This window comes from Epinephelus lanceolatus, chromosome 14, assembly GCF_041903045.1.
Source record: "Epinephelus lanceolatus isolate andai-2023 chromosome 14, ASM4190304v1, whole genome shotgun sequence".
Classification (NCBI taxonomy): domain Eukaryota; kingdom Metazoa; phylum Chordata; class Actinopteri; order Perciformes; family Serranidae; genus Epinephelus; species Epinephelus lanceolatus.
The window spans coordinates 7,492,738-7,513,758 of record NC_135747.1 but is presented as its reverse complement, the minus strand read 5'-3'; the positions used below and the strand labels follow the sequence as shown (position 1 = coordinate 7,513,758).

General features: G+C 39.2%; 1 protein-coding gene across 1 annotated transcript in view; it reads left to right on the top strand.

Moving 5' to 3' along the window:
* Positions 1-20,434, top strand: part of LOC117251369 (uncharacterized) — a 65,389-nt gene extending 44,955 nt beyond the window's left edge. Inside the window, exons 46-75 of the mRNA XM_078174824.1 lie at positions 1,174-1,245; positions 1,368-1,394; positions 1,503-1,547; positions 1,721-1,774; positions 1,873-1,935; positions 2,223-2,288; positions 2,413-2,466; positions 2,561-2,596; positions 2,697-2,759; positions 3,025-3,087; positions 3,325-3,387; positions 3,719-3,781; positions 4,291-4,341; positions 5,484-5,519; positions 5,658-5,720; positions 6,028-6,090; positions 7,272-7,304; positions 7,417-7,453; positions 7,564-7,575; positions 7,680-8,173; positions 8,310-8,412; positions 9,475-10,176; positions 10,322-10,424; positions 10,521-10,576; positions 11,179-11,439; positions 11,654-11,740; positions 13,540-13,725; positions 16,565-16,624; positions 17,556-17,741; positions 19,607-20,434. Of these exons, the coding sequence (XP_078030950.1) occupies positions 1,174-1,245; positions 1,368-1,394; positions 1,503-1,547; positions 1,721-1,774; positions 1,873-1,935; positions 2,223-2,288; positions 2,413-2,466; positions 2,561-2,596; positions 2,697-2,759; positions 3,025-3,087; positions 3,325-3,387; positions 3,719-3,781; positions 4,291-4,341; positions 5,484-5,519; positions 5,658-5,720; positions 6,028-6,090; positions 7,272-7,304; positions 7,417-7,453; positions 7,564-7,575; positions 7,680-8,173; positions 8,310-8,412; positions 9,475-10,176; positions 10,322-10,424; positions 10,521-10,576; positions 11,179-11,439; positions 11,654-11,740; positions 13,540-13,725; positions 16,565-16,624; positions 17,556-17,741; positions 19,607-19,647 (3,243 nt within the window). The 3' untranslated portion in view covers positions 19,648-20,434. The remainder of the gene's footprint in view (positions 1-1,173; positions 1,246-1,367; positions 1,395-1,502; positions 1,548-1,720; positions 1,775-1,872; positions 1,936-2,222; positions 2,289-2,412; positions 2,467-2,560; positions 2,597-2,696; positions 2,760-3,024; positions 3,088-3,324; positions 3,388-3,718; positions 3,782-4,290; positions 4,342-5,483; positions 5,520-5,657; positions 5,721-6,027; positions 6,091-7,271; positions 7,305-7,416; positions 7,454-7,563; positions 7,576-7,679; positions 8,174-8,309; positions 8,413-9,474; positions 10,177-10,321; positions 10,425-10,520; positions 10,577-11,178; positions 11,440-11,653; positions 11,741-13,539; positions 13,726-16,564; positions 16,625-17,555; positions 17,742-19,606) is intronic.
* The last annotated feature ends 587 nt before the right edge of the window (positions 20,435-21,021 follow it).

The window sequence follows — 21,021 nt, the reverse complement described above, 5'->3', positions numbered from 1 at the left end:
ATCAGCACTATGAGGAAATGTTGTGAATTAACGTGCCTGGCAGGTCGCAAAAATGTTGCTGCTGAACCTATTAGCAAAATGTTCACTGACAATTTATTTATTTGTTTTACACCAATATAGGCAATTGTGCAATATATTATCCAGTTGTTGTGACTAAGTCATTATGTTTTTATTATTACCTTTTTTGTTAACATTTAACCCAAATCACAGTCTATTCCTAACCATAACCAAAGTGCCTCTGAAGCAAAAACCTGTCATCAGACAGGAGTCTGGATGTGAACCAGAGATTCTGGCGTCACAGTCCTGCCATATGTCCACCATCCCCCTCTCTATGAATCCAGAACAGTACAAAACTGTAGTGTTTCATTAACTTAAAAAAACATTGTCTTTGAACATTATCCAGGCAGTGATTACATTCTCACCACAATGTAATAGAGTGCTGCAGGGTTGATGTTTTCTGTAGAATGATGCGGAAGTTAGCATCGCCCTGGTTCCCTCATCAAAAAGCCTGTGGGATTTTTCCATTTGATTTTTGGATTATTGCAGGAAATAAACTCCATGGGAAACAAACATTTATAATACTTACACATTTTTTTCAGAAAGATTATCTTCACAAATGAATATAATTTTGATGATTTCTGAAGATTAAATGCAATCTCAAGAAGTGAGAAGCTAATGTTAGGCTATAAACAAACCACACCACTGTCACCACAGTGAGACTGTAAAGCCGTTTTCAGCGTGATGACAGTTTGTAGTCTCATTTAGCCACTTGTTAGCAACCACCTTTTTTAAAGACACATAAAAGCTGCACAATTCACGAGTGGGGTATTTACTGATGTATTTTATGTCATAGAACAAACTGTGAAAATCTCTTAAGCTTATATTAACTATAGACCTTATTTCAGACATCTAATCAAAAATCCATCAAAAAAAAAAAACCTGTTGACTTTAAGACGAGGGAGCCGGAACTGCTAAGATACTAACATAATTTCTAGTATTCAGGGATGGTTTAGACACCTGCTGTAAACTGTCCTGATCCATAACTGTTGTTAAATCTTTTTTATTCTTAAGGAGTTCAGAGACAACTGTCATTTTTCTGTCAATACTTTGTATTCTTTTATATTGTATTCTGTTCTTCTCATAATATTAATTGTCTTCATTGTGTACTGACAGGGAGAGAGAGGTCCTCCTGGTGTGAATGGAACTCAGGGTTTCCAGGGATGTCCTGGACCAAGAGGTCTCAAGGTAAAGGCTTTGATATTAACTGTAACATTCAAATTAAATGTATCTGGCACTTTGAATTCAAGTCAATATCATTTTATCTGTTTCTTCAATAAAATTATGTATCACTGGCTTTTTTTGTTCAGGGTGGCCGTGGCTACTCAGGTGAAAAAGTGAGTATCTTTCTATTTAATTCATTAAAAAAAATCAAAAAAGTCTTCATTATTAGAAAAAGAAAGGTTGATACACTGATTACTTAACCAACTGTTGCTGTGTTGCAGGGTGAATTTGGAGAAATTGGGCTTGATGGCATCAATGGAGAAGAGGTAAGTGTATATTATTATTATTATCATTATTATTATATATCATGCAGAATTATGTACAATTGCTTCCTGTCTTAGGCTGGTGGCAAGATGTGTTCATGTGGCAAAAACATGTTAATGTGCTTTGGTTTATGAATGATTGTGGGCTTTAATTTGCATTTGCTGTATGTTTTCAGGGCAAAAGTGGAGTGGCTGGACCCCCAGGAGAAAGAGGAAACCCTGGCATGAGAGTTAGTGACTGAATACAATTTTAGCTCAGCTTTTTTCTGTCCATTTTTCATTAAAAATCTCAAACAGTTAGAGCTGAGAAATGCTTGTTTGCTTTTAGGGTCCCAAAGGTATCAAAGGACAAGCAGGAGACAGAGGAGAAATGGGAATCAGAGGAGACCCTGTGAGTATTATGGAAATTGTTTATATTACCATGTACAAATTCCTAGACCAGCTTGGATTGAAACGACATCCATCCATTCATTTATGGCCACTGTTCTAATGTATGCTGTATTAGCATTCAATTTTGGCCAGTGTTTAAAAAATAAAATGGTGGTGTTTGATCGTTCAGCATATGATTGTCAACATCCCTCTCAACCTGCCATTACCCTCCCATGCAGTTTGTATACATACATTCTTCGTCAGCATTTGAGTGTAGATAAAAATGAACAAGTGATTTCTGTTTAACAGGGTACAAGTGGACAAGATAACAACAGCCCAGGACCTAAGGGAGACCCTGGTGATGCTGGACCAGCGGTAACATCCTCCTATATACATTGTATTGCTATTGAAAAAATCCTGCTCATGTATTATTAACATTATATGGTTGGTTGTGTTTGTATGTGTTTATTTTACTGGGACATCTGCTCTGAAATGACAGGGAGAGCCTGGTGAGGATGGAAAGAAGGGAGGCCCTGGTGAAGTCGGAAGACGGGTAAATAATTTTACTGTCTTCATTATCTTTACTAAATGGTGATTTGCCACTGTTTGTTGTTAATCAAGACTTATTTCTACCCCCACTTAATTAGGGAGCTGATGGCAGAAGAGGCCCACCTGGTGCAGCCGTAAGTCGCTTTTTGGTGATAACATACATAATTTGATACTTAGACAGTAACTCTTGTAGGTGCAGTGATTGTGACATTTGCTGCTCGCATGTCATTCAAGGGAGTTCCCGGACAGCCAGGAGCTGATGGTGTTCAGGGAGAGCCTGGTATTGGAGGATCTAGAGTAAGTTTGTCATTCTTTTCATGGTATTTACACATTATTCAATCTATGACCACACTTGCCAAAACATGTATTATAGTGGATATTGTCATCACTGTTCATGCTTTTCTTGGCTGCATTAGCAATGTGAATATTGTTTTGACTGGACTGTGACTGGAATATTTATATATCTAGAAATGTGTATTCATTCTTCACTTGTGGGTTGGAAGTCCAGCTCTAATATGTAAGAAACTGATGCATTGTCGATGTCTGCTTTGTGTTTTTTAAGGGTCCACCTGGACCACCAGGTGCACCTGGAACCGGCGGAGAAGCTGGAAACCCAGGACCCAGGGTGAGTGAATCTGTTAGGGCTATCATAGATATTAATGGATCATATCCAGCATCAGTTTTAAATGATAAAATGCAGATAGCACAGACCAGGCATTAAAATCTCACTTATAACCTATGTCTACACCACATTACCACAACAAAAATTGTTAAACTGACTGGAAATCATGTGCGCAATATTTTGAAAACGTCTGCTTGCCTTTGTTCTTGTCCTCTGATGGCTAAATGTTTTGTTTTCTAGGGTCCTGGAGGTAAACCAGGTCCCGCAGGAGCTAAGGGAAGGAGAGGAGCTCTTGGTCGCAAGGTATTGAGTGGAACGTAATTCGGCATGGCTTAGATTCTTCCATAACAGGCTTGTTTCATTTATAAACATGCTGGCCTAAGCCTAGCTCTCTCACATTACTGGACACACGTGTAGTCTATTTGAGCAAACATGAAAGCACTATAAGAAAACATCAAGGCTCAGCTTGAGATCTACTGCAGAAAAGGCATAGTAACTTAATTAAATCTATAGACGGCTTAAAGAAATATTTGACTCTTAATTTGAAGCCTTCGCATTCTTTAAATCTCTAACTATTGTGTACTGCATGTCTCTGTCTCATTCTCTGTATCTGTCTATCTCTGTGCCTTTGTAGGGAGAGCCGGGAGAGCCAGGACCTAAGGGTGTTGTTGGCCCTCTTGGTCCCCGTGGAGAGCCTGTAAGAATGAAACCTTATCTTCCTTGCATGGACTGTAATGTAATACTGGTGAAAATAAGCAAGATAAAAACTTTCTGCTCTCCTAGATAACAGAGCTGCATGGTTTGTCATGTTGTTTGTGAAACCTAATGTGTATACTTACAGTAGATGGTTATTAGAAAATCTTCTCAATAACTGTCCGGTGAAAGAGGATGCCTTGGCAGGAGAAATTCTGCTTCAGGCTGCAAGTTGAAGAGGCTATATTCTTTGCAGCACTGCCATGTGTGGTTTGGAGCAAGACTTATATTGCCGTGTGTTTTATATCTGAAGATGTGAGGTATGCAGTATGTTTTAATGAAGGAATTGGTGTTTTTGCTGAGAAGGATCTTATTACACATGTTCTGTCTTGAATGAGGACCATAACATTGCTTAGTATCATGTAACAACAGTTATATTGGGACAGGGGGTGTTTCCCTTGTTTCCTTTTTACTACCAAGCACTTTACACCCTTACTCTTATTTCTTTTATAGGGTGACGATGGTAGAGATGGATTTGGCGTCACAGGGCCTAAAGGAAGAAAGGCAAGTGAATTTTGACCCCTAGTAGTAAACAGCACAGGTAAAGTTAACATTTTTAGCCTTCAGTACGCACTGATATTTTAGCAATTAAACTAAGAGAATGTTAAAATTATGAACGGAAATGAAAAGAAGTATGAAAAGAAGTGGTTATAGAACTGTCAGTCTAACTACTATGCAAGGGATAATGTATAGCGAGCAGGTCCTTATTGCAAAATGAATCCCAATAAAGGTAATGCAGAACCCTATTGTGCAGCAGAGTGGTCTTGACTCATCCGGAACAGGTTCATTTTGCAACAATGACCCATTCACTGTACATTTTCCTGCTTATTACACAGCTACTTACTCGAGCAATCAATAATTTGACAAATAATATTGATTTAAAAATTATTTTATTGACTCTGCTAAGCATCTATAATCAGAGCTGCATCCAGCATAAACTGTATAAAATGTGGAGATAGCTACCATGACATCACCCATTGGTTTGTGGACTCCTGTTTTGAAGCCTTAAGTTAAAGTTTTTGGCTGTCACCATCTTTTTGGAGCTAGAAGTCACAAAATTTGGAGGGGGTGGAGCTGTGGAGGAGGGAGGGGCAATCTGACCGAATTATTTGTAACTTCTAATGTAAACGGGGATATAAAAAAATAAATAAAAATAAAAATCTCTAATCATCTGTAGAGACCAAAAGCGTTTTTTGTACCAGACTGTAAACTTATTTCTGCTGTGAAGTTGGGCATTGTAATAAAAGGTTCAGTTGGGATTGACTTGCTTTTAAAACCGGACTCGTGGCCATTCAAGGAACTGCCCTTCCTCGTTGGCTTAATTTTTCAACCCCTGAGGTTGCAGCTTGGTCCAGAGCAACAGTCTATCATTCATACCAATGGCCTGCTCTTCAGAAAAGAAATAACCAAATCAGAATCAAGTATTCAACAAAGCCATGTAACAAGTTAGTCTACTGTCCAAACACACACACAGCACATCCCATCTGTGATGATGAATAGCACTATAAAGAGTGGCTTAAGCCCATTAAAACAATTATCAGTGAACCACTCTTAAAAATCTCAGGACAAATAGAATTATACACTCATTCAATGAGACAATTATCATACAAATAATACTTAAAGTATGTTACCATTTTCATCTACAGGGTGATGAGGGCTTCCCAGGATTTCCAGGACCAAAGGTAATGAAAACATTGACTCTTGAGGTGTAACTTCAATAAACTTTGCATGTGATAGTGTTGCGTTGCACATTGTGGCCAGTTGGCCTTCCTTTTAACGTTGGTCATTTACATTCATTCTCTTTACTTCCATCATCTAAGGGAGCGGCCGGTGACCCTGGCACCAAGGGCGGACCTGGACGCAGAGGAAATCGTGGACAGAGGGTACGTTTTCACACCCATCTTACAGTAGATTAGGCTATTATGAGCATATATTCTTGATGCAACATACTATATGGTATCACTACAAACACCAGAGATCACTGGATATGTGTTCAGCTTGATGAGTTAGAGGACTAGTTTTTAAGTTTATTTCCAATATGAATTATGGAATTCTAGCAGTGAGGGAGTTGCACGAGCATGGACGTTAATGTTGACACTTGAATGAATAGAGTGAATATTGTAAGTCAAGCTTTTTATTGACAATCGAATAGGTCCAAAAATTAAATCTTTTTCTCTTAATTCTTTCCAGGGTGTCTCTGGGGAGATTGGTCCACCTGGACAAAAGGGAGAGGTTGGATATCCTGGGCCATATGTAAGTAACATGAAATTATACCCATTGCTAAAAAGCTGTGTAAAGTCAGTATAAATGTCATGGAGCCACTGGAGCAGAATATGTGTAGCTGTGATTAACAATATAAACTATCTTGAGTGGTCAGTTAATGATCATGTTTTGTCTTCTCTTGTCAGTAAAACGTATGATATGTAGTATACACTGCAAAATGTAAAATTGTTAAGTCCTTAACACGATTTAACAAAAATATGGACAATGTTTTGTCTATTTTGCCTCAAAAATGTAATTAATTACTCATTACACTTTTGAAAAGTAACATAAGTACTGTACTTATTTCTCCATGTCAACAGTAATTTATTACACTCTTTGTTATATGACTTTTGCATTACACCCTACAAAATTGGAAATTGGGTCATTTCTCCTCAAAATTTAGATTTTGCATGTGCACCTCTGTGTGAATGCCAGGTTTATCTCCATTAAGCACAACTAAGGCTAGCTTGATGGGGGTTTTTTTTTACCCTCTTTGATACCTGTGACATGTATGAAAAGTCAACTGTGTAGATAGGCAACATTCCATACACCACACATCCAGCCATAAGCTTCAATAGTTCTTTGTAGCCTGCAGCTGTCCCACGATTAAAAAACAGTTTTGGTTGTTTAGAAAGTGTTGGGCTACAGCCAACCTCCACAGCCGAAGTGGACTCACCTTTGGTGGGGCGTATTTCCTAGAGCTTTATGTTGTTGTGCTGTCGGTTGTAGTAGGTGTTTCACAAGGTTTAAGGTTGTGGTTTTCGCAGTGAAAAGAGTCTTAGTACCCATACCTGCAGCAATAAAATCAAAGTAATGGCAATATGTCTAGCTGCTGAATATAAGCATTTCCATCTTCCATGCTAGCTTGCTGCATGGTGATGTGGATGCGCAATGTTAATGAAAATGAATCCATCGATGTGGTTGATTGTTGGATTTCAAATCATTAGGGGGTTGACAAGTAAGGATGTAACAAATGATATGTTTTTGGGGTAATTGTTATATTATTACTGAAATGTTATGAGTTCTTCCTTACACTACTTGTTACTGGAAAAAGTAATATTACTGCTATAACATGTTACTACCCAACACTGTATATAAGCAATGCCAAAATAAAGTGCTTTTTTATCGTTGGCCATGTCTAGCAGTTAACACAACTGTTTTTGTTCCAATAGGGTGAGAAAGGACCGAGAGGACCAGGGGTTGTGGTATGTGCTCATTAATCAGACTGTTTAAAAATGTATTGAATGAACAAAGCAAAACTCATTTCTGGTGCCTGTGATCATAATTATTTTTCTCCAAATTTCTCTTATTCCTCAGCAATGTGAGCTGGTTAAGAAGATCAGGGATAACTGTCGTGAGTATAATTTCATAAGAACCAATAATATAATTCCATGACAATGATAGTCATGTGTCATGTGCTCCAAAAATCTCTCACCACATTTTTTTGTCCTGTTTTTCTACCAGCTTGCTGTTATGGTAAGTACCATAAAATAGTGCTCATTTGATAATAACTGTTTGAGTGTTTATATACTGTATGCACTACTATACAAGGATAAAATTCTCTGTGTGTGCAACATTAGGTCAGCAGGAATGCCCACTCTACCCCACTGAGCTGGCCTTTGTCCTGGATGTTACTCAAGGCATTGGCCGCCCAGTCTTCAACAATATGCGTGACACAGTCTTGCGCCTAGTCAAAGACATCACCATCTCTGAAAGTAACTGTCCGAGAGGAGCTCGTGTTGCTGTAGCCCTGTACCATGAAGACGTGTTGACTGACGTCCGCTTTGCTGATGCATTGAAGAAACGTGCCCTGGTGCAGCGCATCGAGGGCCTGCAGATCCCACAGAACACCAAGAAGCGCAGCCTGGAGACGGCCATGAGCTTTGTGGCCCAGAACACCTTCAAGAGAGTGCGCAGTGGCTTCCTCATGAGGAAGGTGGCCATCTTCTTTGTTGGTGGATCTGTCAGTCAGACACAAGAAATTACTAATGCAGCTCTTCGCCTCCATGATGCTGGAATCGCAACTCTATTCTTGGTCAGAGGTGATGACAAAGCACTAAGCAGCGCACTGCAGGTAAAACAAAGCTGAGATCTCAAAGGGAAACTTTGCAGTACATACGATTGTTAGGCATATTCACGTATCTGTCTCCAAAGAATAAAGTGAACATTGTATTTTCAGTAGTTTTAAATATTGTTTTTTTGTACACCAGGTCAACAACACCGCACTAGCTCAGGTGATATCCCTTCCCAACCCTGGAAGTGCACAGTACGATTCAGTAATCCAAAAGGTGATGCACTGCCATGTCTGCCTAGGTAAGAGCTCTGTGTTTGTGTATTAATGGCATCACAGTTATGGCCTATTGTTTTTATTATTATTATTTTTTTTTTTTTTTTATTTTTTTTTTCACATTTTTACTTTCAACGTTTTTTTAAGTTTGTCTTGATCTGAATTTAAACAATAGCTTTATTTTCTGTAGAAATTGCTATGCTTTTGTTAAGAAAATTCTGTAGGAAAAAAAGAGGAATAAACCAAATGCAATGCCAGATTTCTGCTACAGACAATAGCTGTAGCTGGAGGCATTGTGTTTTCTGATTGTCCATCTGTCCGTCTGTCCGTCCGTACCTCAAGAGTGCCTTGAGGGAATTTATTCAAATCTGGTGCAAACAACAATGAACTGAGCAGATTTTGGTGGTCAAAGGTCAAGGTCACTGTGACCTTGGCTGTCTCATTCTTGTGAATACAACATCTCAAGAACATCTTGAGGATGTATTTATTTATTTATTTATTTACAAATGTGACAAAAAAGTTCACTCAACAATGAACCAAATAGATACAAAACATGTTTTTGGCCATAACTCAAGAATTTGTATGGTAATTATGACAATCTTCACACAAACGTCTAATAGGATATAATAATGATTTGGTGACTTTTTATATCCAAAAGGTCAAAGGTCAACTTCACTGTGACATCATAACATTCTGCATAAAACACTTTTCTGCCATTAATCAATGTTATATCTCAGGAACAGAGGGGGAGATATTTGGTCCGATACTAAATTAGTGACACTAACCTGGGGTGTCCACCTTGAAACTGTGCTGATTGTAAAGATCTTCTGTATTACCAGGGGAAGATGTGCGTGAAGCATCCATGTTTTCACAGACATGGATATAAACTGTAAGAGAAATTTGACTCGTCCACAGAGGCATACAACTGTGAGGCCGTAATTCTTGTTTCTGAAAAAATAAGAAAGATTAGCCCAAATTTTAACCATGTGTGACTCAGATTTAAGCAAAAATCCCAATACATTTCCTGTTGATTAGAAACACAATGCTTCGATGTAGCAATGATAGTATATTACCTTTTCTTTTTGTAGACATCTGCTCTCCAGACCAAATGTGTGACTACAAGCCTCCACCATCCAGCCGAGATAGGAGGTCCTCCACCACAGATGTTGACATCGACATGGCTTTCGTCATGGACAGCTCTGAATCTACCTACCCGACCGTCTTCACTGAGATTAAACGTTACATCGCGCACATAGTGGATCAGCTACAGGTTTCTTCACATCCCACATCATCCGTTCACCAGGCCAGAGTGTCTGTGATCCAGCAAGCACCTTACCAGTTCATTCACAACAAAACTGGCTCCCCCATCCATGTGGATATTGGCTTGACTGAGCATAACTCAGCTCAGGATATTGTCAAATTTCTGCTGGAGAAGACACCGCAGTTAGAGGGCGGCCGTGCACTGGCAGTGGCTATTGAATCGACAGTGGAGCAGGTGTTCGAGAAAGCTCCTCTCCAGCGTAACAGGAAAGTACTGATGCTCTTTGTGACAGGAAGTGTGGAAGAAGAAGAGGCGCAGCTGGTGCGTATTGCCACTGAGGTCAAGTGCAGAGGCTACTTCCTGGTCATCCTGGGTGTGGGTGAGAAGCTGAGTGCTGGAGACGCTCGCGTCTTGTCTCGCATGGCCAGTGAACCATCAGATGTCTTCTTTAAGCGGTTGGACAGCATCTCACACTTTTACGACAAACACATCCAGACCTTTGGCACTCTGCTACCAAAGTATATCAGCAGTAAGTTCAAGTTAGATAGCTGTCAGTCAATCCATTTTATTGCCTTTTTGCAAAAACTATATACTTTTTTAGGTTCATAACAATTGCATCAGTTAAACTAAGCCCTTGTGAGTGACAAACTGTGTTCTCTTATTTTTCTTCTTAGTTGAAAATGCTTTCTACATGTCCCCTGAAGTGTCCAAAAACTGCAAGTGGTTCCAGAGTGACCAGCCACTAAAAAACCCCTTTACATCATCACGCCAACAGGAGTAAGTATTGTTGATTTTTCAATGCCCTATCATTTGTTTCCATTCATTGTTGGAAACACTGATGGTTTGATTCACTATTTATTGGTACATTTATAGAAAACATCAGAAACATCATGAAAACCACCAGGAAGTTCATCACAGACAGCACAAAGGTAAGATTGTGGATGTACTAAAATGAACTTAAAATACTTCAGCAGGCAATGCAAGTTCAAAGAGCTGGACCATGGATGTGTAAAGAGAACTGAATACAGCACTGAAGGTGGGGTCCATTAAAAAAATGCAAAAAAAAGTTTGACTTATGGGTATAAAATTAACTGGATCTTCCATATCCATGGGTCCACTGAGCAAATGCACTAGTGTTTCCTTTATCCCTGCCCTGGTCTTGGTCTTGCTCACAATGAATGACAGTTGAAAATAAGTCTTGATTCGGCTATTAGTGACTTTTACCACTTTTAGGACATGTTGATTTAAATAAGGGCTATTTGAGTGTTTATACTGGGAAACTGATGTACCTAAAAAATGCGAGTAATGCATAGCTAACCGCTAACACTGGCTGCCCATATATTAGCATTCACCATCATGTTCATAACAGGGAAAATTACCTCAAAAATTATGACTGGACATGAAAGTAACATTATCTTAGTCATACTGACATGTACCCACAACAGCTACTGGCCTGTTGTTGTTTTCTGCAAACTTTTTAATTTTATTCTGCACTGTCCTGCTTTGACACTGTTTTATCTTACCCCCTCAGACACAGATGAGCTGCACGTCTCTAATGTCACCTCCAGCAGCTTGAAACTGCGTTGGACCAGCCCAGACCCGAAGCTCTTCGTCTACTTTGAGATTGTGGTGACACGGTTGCACGACCATGCCCTGGTGCTGAAGACCAATGTGTCAGGCACAGAGCTTTCCGTGGACAACTTAGAGAGTGCTCAAACATATCATGCTGTGGTCACTGCCCACACTGCAGAGGGTCAAATTGTCTCCACCCGCAAAGGCATCATGACTACCAGTAAGTCCATAAACACAACAATACAAATATATTGTGGGTTTCTTCTTATCCCACAAGATGACATATTATTTTAAAAAGCCATAAGCCATATTTTCCCTGCCCCATAACACAAAGGATAGCAAAATGCAAATATATAAACTAAAGCTAAACTAATTTAAAACTAAAACTTAATATTAAACACTCTCCTCCATGATTGACGGTTTCATTTTGACAGAAACAGCAGAGCTGAAGCCAGCGCATAAGCCAGCCAGCCAAGGCACCAGTACTGTAAATACCGCACCACTGGACAAACCAGAAACTGGTGAGTGACTGCACATGCATTTGCATATGCATGCACATTTGTGTATACATTATATTTTTCTGCTTTTACCTGTATTCTGTCATGTTTAAAACCTGTTAATTAGCAGAAAAAAAATGTGGTGTCTTTAAACTTTCAGCAAAAATCTATTCAATATGTATTCTATATTTGCCTGCTCCGTTAACATTCATGATGTATTTGTATTTTGTATTTGCATTATTTATTTCTCTTAGGCAGAATGTTAGTCGCATGAATTTAATCTGATTGTTCAACTCAAAGAAAATCAAGTGCTATAATACAGCAGTATTTCAACTCAAATACTACACAAAATGTGTTACTAATCAACTCACTAGTACATGCCAGAGTATACTGGGAAAGTTTCAGGGAAACTTCCGAAATCTACTAGTTTGCAGATTTAATCTTTTCCTTAATATGTTGTGACAATCAAAGGAGTTGAGGTTGCACTCTCTGTGTCACTTTTGAGTGAAAATGCCTCTTGTTAGTGGGAAAATGGAACAAATGACAAGTTTTGTGTCTTCTAAGAAGCAGCAGCTCTACAGCTTCACTCCTAAAACAAATCTGTATGCTGTAAATCCTTCAGGCATAACTGAACCAGCTGTAAATTCAGGAGGCTCTTTAAGGAGGTCCTGCTTTCATTCAGTTAGAATTATCAGAGTAGCAATGCTGTCTTTAAGACTTTGATAAGCTGATGTGAGCAAGAGCATGCTTTTTACTAGCAGCCTGAAGTTTGCAAAATAATGTCCCAGAAATGAACTTACAGACGATGTAGGCAAGAGTCCAGCGGGTTTTCTGTCATAATTAGTTGTGGCATAGTATTTCTAGGGGGTCCATTTCTAGCCCAGTCGCCAGAACAATATGCTGGCATTGTATGTTTCTGCAAACCACAGTTATGTTACATTTGTACATTTCACAAGTATTATATCAGCATTTCTACAGTGATGTAGTTCAAATTACATGTACACTGGCTGAGCTACTAATTAGGAGGAGGAGGGGATGGTAGAAGGTATGAGACCTTGCGAGACGGTTGCCAAGCAGGCTGCCAACCAGCAGGCCACTGTTTGAGTCCAGTGACATTTCCAGCCATGGTTGTGGCCAGTCTTTTACGCCAAAAAATGAGCTTTTCCTAGTCATAACCAAATGGTTTTGTGCCTAAACCTAACCACATGTTAACCACAGTGTTGTCTCAACACAGAAATGAAAATAAAAACACAAAAAGACATACAGTTTCATAAGTTTGTAACATATAAAACATACAAATTTAATGTATCCATGGTTAGTAGAAATGTACTACATTCATGCTGACAAGAAGGGTTGTAATTCTGGGACGCAGGTAACCTGGGACCCAGCATGAGACATGCTGAGCTTAGATGACTAAAATGAACTAACAAACAGTAGCTCTAGTTATAACTAACTTTCCTATTCCCCAATGAAAACCTAACTTAAACCACTTTCTTTCTACTGACTGCTTGATTTTTCAATGTCCAACCTCCCAATAATGCCAGTAGCCTGAGCCCTCTGAAGAATGTAATGCCATTTTGAATGCCATTTCCATTGCCCCATGAGAATGAACCGTATCAGCACTAAGACTCATTTGACCCCATTAGACCAATCTCAACACCCCTACTCTTCTAATGTGAATGTATCCATTACCAGCATCTTCTTTAACAGCACACAGTAACTGCTGCCTCATGTAGTTTTTAATTTAATCTTGACGCAAACTTTTCTCTCTCTGTCTGTCGTCCATCAATGCTGTTGTTTTTTTTTCTTTTTGCATGTTCTAGTTAATGAATTTGCAGACCCATGCTCACTTGACTATGACCCTGGAATGCCGTGCAAAGACTATCAGGCTAAGTGGTTCTTTGACAAAAAGAACGGGATCTGTACACAGTTCTGGTATGGAGGTTGTGAAGGCAATGAAAATAGGTTCGACACTGAGGCCCTCTGCTTGAAAAACTGCATGAGGTCAGGTAAGTGGTTGTCAGTGTGAGGCATTCTGAGGGAATGTGCCACTCCCTGGTGTGATGGCGCAATATAACGTGGCATATTATAAGCTTCAACTCCAGATACAAAACCGTGGATGTGTTATTAGATCTGGATACCACACCCCAAGGTGGCGAGTTTTCAGTTAAAGCATCCACTATTCAGTGGAACTGCTCGCCTGGCATATATGCCAAAAATGTTTCTAGCCTTTGGGTTTACCTCCAGGGTATGTGGCCCACTGAATATGCGCAGCAGTGTTTTTCTCCTATTGCCATGTTCACGCATTTCTGCTGGGCTTATAGACTTCATATTGTGATGACAGATTTTTTTAAATTGCTTATCTCGGCTTCAGAAAAGTTTTACAAATATAAAACCTACATGGATTAGGCTTGTGCTGGTTTGAAAATTTTCCAACCGGTTTGATTTAAAGCCAAATATCTAACCGAACCGATATACCGAATTATATACCTAATTTTACCACTGGGGGTCGCATTTGAGCTATTTTTCCCAAAAAAAAGCCCATAATAGGTGTAATGCACTTCCAATCCACTAGGTGGCGGTAATGCTGTATTAACTGCCAATACACACAAGGTTACACAAGAAGAAGAAGACGCAGAAGGACACCAAGGAACCTTCCTCCGACTCCGCTCTCTCAGTGGAGACACGGTGGTTGAGAGGGCCGAGCGAGAGGATGTCCCAGTAGTAGTTCCAGCCCCCCAAATAGTACCAGGAACTTCTTCAGTGGAAACGGGTTACTAGGGCAACAAACTTAATGACTGCTGACCCCCTCGCACTTTTCCCCGCCCCCAATAAAATTTGATCTCTCGCAGCAGCAGCAGACAGCTGAGCGGAGCGGAGCGGAGCTGCGGAGGAAGCCTCTGAGACAAACTAAACAAAACACTTGTAGGCTCCTCCACTTCATTTATAAACATACATAAACCTTATTAAGTTGTCATAATGCATGTTACAATGCAAGATAAGTTGAATATAGTCCCTTGACACGCTGCCGATGTGAAAAGCGTTTTTTTTTTTGTTTGTTTTTTTTTCCCTCCGGTTTATCCGGTTGAGGTGAATTAAACCGGGTGGAGCTCTTAAACCGGACCGAACCGCTTAAACTGGAAATCGGCACAAGCCTAACATGGAAGAATTCATCTTTGAAACAGTCATAACAGCTGGTTTGCAGTTTGGGGTGTTCGGTCAACATTTTTACAGATGTCTCTTTTATAATGGTGGTCTATGGGGAAAATGCCTTTAGGTAAATGTACAAAACCTACAATAACTTGTTTGCTAAACCTCGCTCCAGAGCAGCGAATGTCAAATTTTTGCTTAGCAACCATAACAAGGGCCATCAGGCCTGTCAAGCTCTGGATTCCTCCGCGTGCTTAAGCGGTGTGCATTTTTATAAGAGGTATTCTTATTTGTGGGGTGTTTTTCTTTATTTTCAATCACCACACCAAAAGCAAAAAGAAAAGGGGAAAACTATAAATTCTAGATGTAACAGTGTGTTTATCTGCTCACATGCAAGCTGCAAACCCTTGCATTACTAGCATTAGTGTGCTTTTAAACCATTGAATGGCCCTTAGAGCAAATATTGTTTCAATTATGTTTATTTATGACTAGCTGTAACCTGGAATACATAAACAACAGTGTTTTTTTAAAAATGCATTTTCAGAAGATTTTGAACAATGTCATGTATGTAGCCATCAGGAACAACACCCAAATTAAGAATTACATTATGTTATTTTAGTGGCGAGTAAAGATCAATCAGTATTTTTGAACATGAGCTACACTCTTTCAAAACCAGAAACCAGAGAAGTAGGTCTCAAAATGGTGATGTCACAGGGTACAGAGTCTAGAGCTGCTCCATAGGCCTAAGAACGTTTGTTTACTTCTTTATACCCAGATGAGCTTTCTTCTATTGTAGTGTTCTCTGCTCTGAAACAAAAAATGTACCCATATACTCAGAACATTCCTGTGGGTGCTCTCAGTATCTTTCCCAATTCATTGTCTATAGAGCAACTCCAGACTTCACACCCTATGTCATCACACATTTGAGTTTTAGCGCTCTAGTTTTTGGATTTGGGAGACAGTTGTTGATGTTTACTAACTAATTGTTTACTACTAAGACCATAGGAATTACATATGAATGTTGAAGATGGGCATATTTCCCCTTTAATACCCTTTATATCTCTGGTGTTTCCAACCAACTCACAAAGCTGTAGCTGTAGCAGTTGTGTTTGCTGGATAGCTATAGCTGATAAAACCTACAAGCCACAGTTGTCATTTCAACTGACAAAACCCATGGTCACTGGCTAGAAATGAGACACTTGCCCTTGTTTGTGTGTAAAAATAAAAACCCATTGTTTCAAAAATTACTGCAAAATTTCAGCAGTAAATTGACCACTGTTATCATTGTAAACTGTGTGAGGATGCAAAGCTTGAGAGCAACAGTAATTTAGGGAGCAGGGCTTAGCAAACAGTCAAAAAATGCATGCAATTCATACAAGCTAAAGAAATGTTACTCTTATTTCTGATAACTTTTTATATTTTCAAATTGAGGGAATATTGAAACTGTCCTATAAACTGTGACTGATCACAAGGAAAATGTGGCTCACGTCCTTCATACGAATGATGATTGTGCTGGAAGTCAAAGTAGGAAAAGAAAAGCAACCTGATAATTGTGACTGATAATGACAAATGTGTCTGAGTAAATATCTGTGGTCATTAATATCCATTTTCCACCATGTTAAAAATCCTCCTGGTAGTTTTCCTGCAGCTGGGGAAAGTATGTTTCTGTAAGCTGAAACTACTTTTATGTTTCCACAGTGCCAGAGCCTCAGCCAGAGGTGCAGCAGGTTGAACAGGTGGAGATCATCCCGGCTCCTGGTGAGATCTGATATACACTCACTAAATAACATGAGGAGTTTTCTGTCGGTCTACAGTATTATGTGGATGTTCCTTCCCTTCTCGCTCCCTGTTTTGAAGCCATAACTGACTTTGATGTGGGTGCACGTGTATGCTATGCAAATTGTAGCCAATAGCAAAGAAAAAGCACTTCCTTCCTAGTCTAGGTTTAAACAAGCAATCCACATCCTCAAAACATGATTTGAATCAAACTTTGTCAAACCACCTCTAATATTGGGCACATATCTGGACATCAAGTCACCAGTCATGCATCTTCTGTTACATAATTCAATTTCCACAAACTGTGCTCACTTTGCAAAACAATAAGTTCTTTGTATTCAGCTGGAAACCCTCCTCTGCTGCCCCTCAGATGGTCTAAATGACTGATGGAACAAGTAAAAAGCCCAGCATGGAAAACTGAGAAGGTTATGCTTTTGTCACAGGAGCAGGCCAAGTCATAACCACAGAGACAATAAATGGAAAGCCTTGTTCACTGGATCTTTGTTTTTTTGGCAGTAGTCCTCATACAGAGCACGTTCAATTTGTCAGTACTGCGTCAGCATTGGAGTAAATTGGCACAAGATACTGTAGATACAGTAATACAAAGTCTGTGCTATATCTCATGATTATGAAAGAATTAAAGTCTGCTCTGATGGAAGCACTTTTGTTCTTTCCTTGAAACATTTATAAGCTGATTTCCTTTCCACAAACTAGTCACTGGCAAAATACTGCCATTATCTCTTTATTACTAGACATTATGTGTGATGGTAATGATATATTTATGCTAATTGCACCGCTCATTGTTGTTCATATATAAAGTCTAATTTAGCCATTTAGTTAAAGCATATGGCCTCATATGTGCTCTTCTAGTTGCATGTATTCTCAAACTTTCTGATTTTCACTTCCCTCACAGCGGCCTCTACAGCTGTGGACATTTGCCAGCTTCCCAAAGAGGAAGGTACTTGTGCCAAATTTGTTCTCAAGTGGCACTACGATGCCGCTAGCAAGAGCTGCACACGCTTCTGGTATGGAGGCTGCGGAGGAAACCAGAATCGCTTTGACACACATCAGCAGTGTGTGAAGGCTTGTGGAAAACCAGGTACATGTCTTGTTCATGTTTTCAATGTACAGGCTATTGACCAATGAAAGGAAACACCTGGGTCAGAGCAGCACTGTAGATTATGCTGCAGGGTGATGGGTACATGTAACAACACATTAAGTCTCAGTGTATACAAAATACAATCGATCATGGGGAGTAATCTTTGATTCACATCATTGAATCCTCAACAGAAAATATTAAAGAACCTTTATCCATGTGAAATGTGGCACAGTGGTAGAGGGTCATGGGAGGATGCGAATGAAGCAATATTACATCAACTGGCCAAAGGGGGGCGCTATAGCAACCGATTGAAATTGCAAACTTTGAATGGGCATATCTCATGCCCCCTATGTTGTAGAGACATGAAACATTGCACAGAGATGCCTCTCCTCATGAGGAACAAATTTGCCTCAAGAACCCATAATTTCCGGTTATATAGATTACACTTAAAACACTTAAAATCGATATCTTCCTAGGAAGTTTGACCGATCTGCATGAAACTTGGTGAACATAATCTAGGGACCAATATCTAAAGTTCCTTCTTGGCAAAAGTTGGAAAACTTACTAAAACTGAGCTTCTATAATGCAATGAATATTGCGGGGCGCGTGGCTCATCACATAAAGGTGTATAATGTCTCAAGGGTTTCACCCATCACCACGCAACTTTGTAGGCATATGACCACACATAATCTGAGGGGACCCCTCCATTATTGACCCCATCAAACAAAATGGGGACGCTAGAAGGCTAATTTCTTATCTAGGCCTAACCACCATATCGATTTTTACTAAACTTGGTAGATATGTAGAACAGGATGCCTCAAGGTGACTGGAGAAATGTAACTCTAATTGGCAACTGGGTGGCGCTATAACAACAGAAAAATGCTTAAAAATGGCTAAAATGCGACCGATCGCTGTGGCTCCCCCTGTGGACCAATGTTGTTGGAGTTTTTTTTCAAATTTTTGGTTTGACTAAGTCATGGTATGGTATGCTGTGCATAATCACGGAAACTGTCAGTGTGTCATTCTGTCAGTCAGCCAGTCATTCTACCAGCACGCCCACTTTTATGTCAATACAACATATAAACACTTCAATTATCTGCTTTTCAACGTGCTACCTCAACTACTAATGTACAGTTTTAGCCCACTAACTATCCCACTATTGGCAATGGTACCACTGTACTTTCAATAAAGCAATCATACCATCAAATTCACAAAAGCTCTGTCTGAATACATTGCTCTTCTTAATGGGTTCAGTTGACTATTTAATCTGCAATTTCCTATGATCTGTATCCCAAACACACACCATGTGAAACTGTACGTGGGCAACTGTGCACTCAATGGGTATGGACTAGTTTATTAAAAATGCACAGTTATAATTTGGTATGTGCACTATGAGATTTTTTTTTTGTTTTAAAGTTTTATATTAAACCATCTACTGAGAAGATGGTTTAAGTAAGTGATTCCCAGCTGGTCCAGTCCCAGGGTCCAGATATGTCCATTAGTCTAAGATCTACACAGTTTAATATGTTCAGCATCACACTTGCATTTGGTCACGCCATCAAGCTAATTTGCTGTCTCTGTCAAGTAGCTGTTTGTTAGTCACTGAACCTACAGCAAGAAACATCACTTCAAAATAAAAGCTCTGTGCCGAAAATTCACCATACTTAAAAGTAGAACATGCTTTTTTCCAAACTTGACACATTCACAAGTCACTTGCGGTCCATTCAGATTGGACCCATGACCCACTTTTGGACAGTGAACCATCATTTGGGAACTACTGCTTTTTTAGACATAATCTAAATGTGTGAAGAAGTCTCTTTTCTTATGAAATGACTAATCATGTTTTTTGTTTCCATCATCAACAGCACCCGTCAGCCAAGGAGTCATCGCTTCTATAAGAACATAGGACACAACATGGCCAGCTTTCCCCTCTGTTTAGGGGATTCTGAGGAGAACCATCCAAATGGCCATACTGTAAAGATGCAATACCAAAGCAATGGTGGCTGCACTGGATTCCACAAAAATGGACTTTATCCCCCAAATTCTTGAAGTAGTCTTTTTTTAAACAACAAGAAAGAAGGCAAAACAATTTGCTGCATGATTTGTTTTAACCTACTGGTGCTACATAGTATGTTTGTTTTACCGATGGAGTTGTTAAGTGCATTCAGTTTTTAAAGTCACATTTTCTGGAACAATGGCATCATATGAGTTTTCATAATTTTTAAAAAGCAGTTTTATAATTAAGCAAGAAACATATATGAATATCTTGGACAGAGATTAGCAATAAATCAGTACATGCAGGACTGGCATTATTCAATGCAGTAATGTTTTTTTTATTGCGTTTTTTACATTCCACATTCACATAGCAACATTGGCTTTTATTGATTTATATTGTTTTAGAACTCACTTGATCCCTGTGGAATCATTACTTCACTATTTTACAGTCACAAAATCCACAGCAATGTTTACACAAGTCTTGTATGGTGGTGTGTGTATTTAAATGACAGTGTCCAAACATTAATGTAATGTTAAGTGCACTTCTGGATCCACTGCCTCAAACACACAATTTCCAGCTATTGAGAAATGGAATGTACTTGTCAAGCTGTTTTTATTTTTTGTTTCATTTGGTTTTACTGAAATTTGTGTTTATCTGGGTATAGGGGAAATAAACATGAATTAGACTTTCTAATAAACATGAGCAACTCATTCTTTTCTTTCTTGTATTGAATTAAGATTTATACACAAGAAACAGTTATAGAGGTGAATATGACAGACAGAAATGTCTATGTAGGAGCTTACTGTATATAAAACTACTTACAGAAAACCTGAATTGATTCCTTTAAGACAACATAAGAACCATGCGTTTGTCATCTAGGTGCATTTATAACAGTCTATAATGACAAGAAAAAAAACTTCTCTGGAGGTGAGGAACCTCACTGACTACAGGACCCATAAACCAGCGGGCCAAACATTGACTGTTGGTTGGCCAAAACGAAGATGGGAGGGACTTGCCTCAACACAGGCCCTCGCTGCCTGTTGAAATCTATAAGTATGGACGCTCCTATTGGCTCAAGTGAGGTGTCAATCAAAAGGTCAGAGTTCAGCGTTCAGCTACCATTTTCACAGCAAGGAGAAGCCATATTTACATGCAAACTGAAGAAATTATGGATAATATTTTGAGAAATATGAATGTTTGAAATGATGAATGATGAATTTCTTCGGATGTAATAATGTAATCAGGATGTGACTCCTAGAGAGAGTCCCACATCCTTAAAACAAT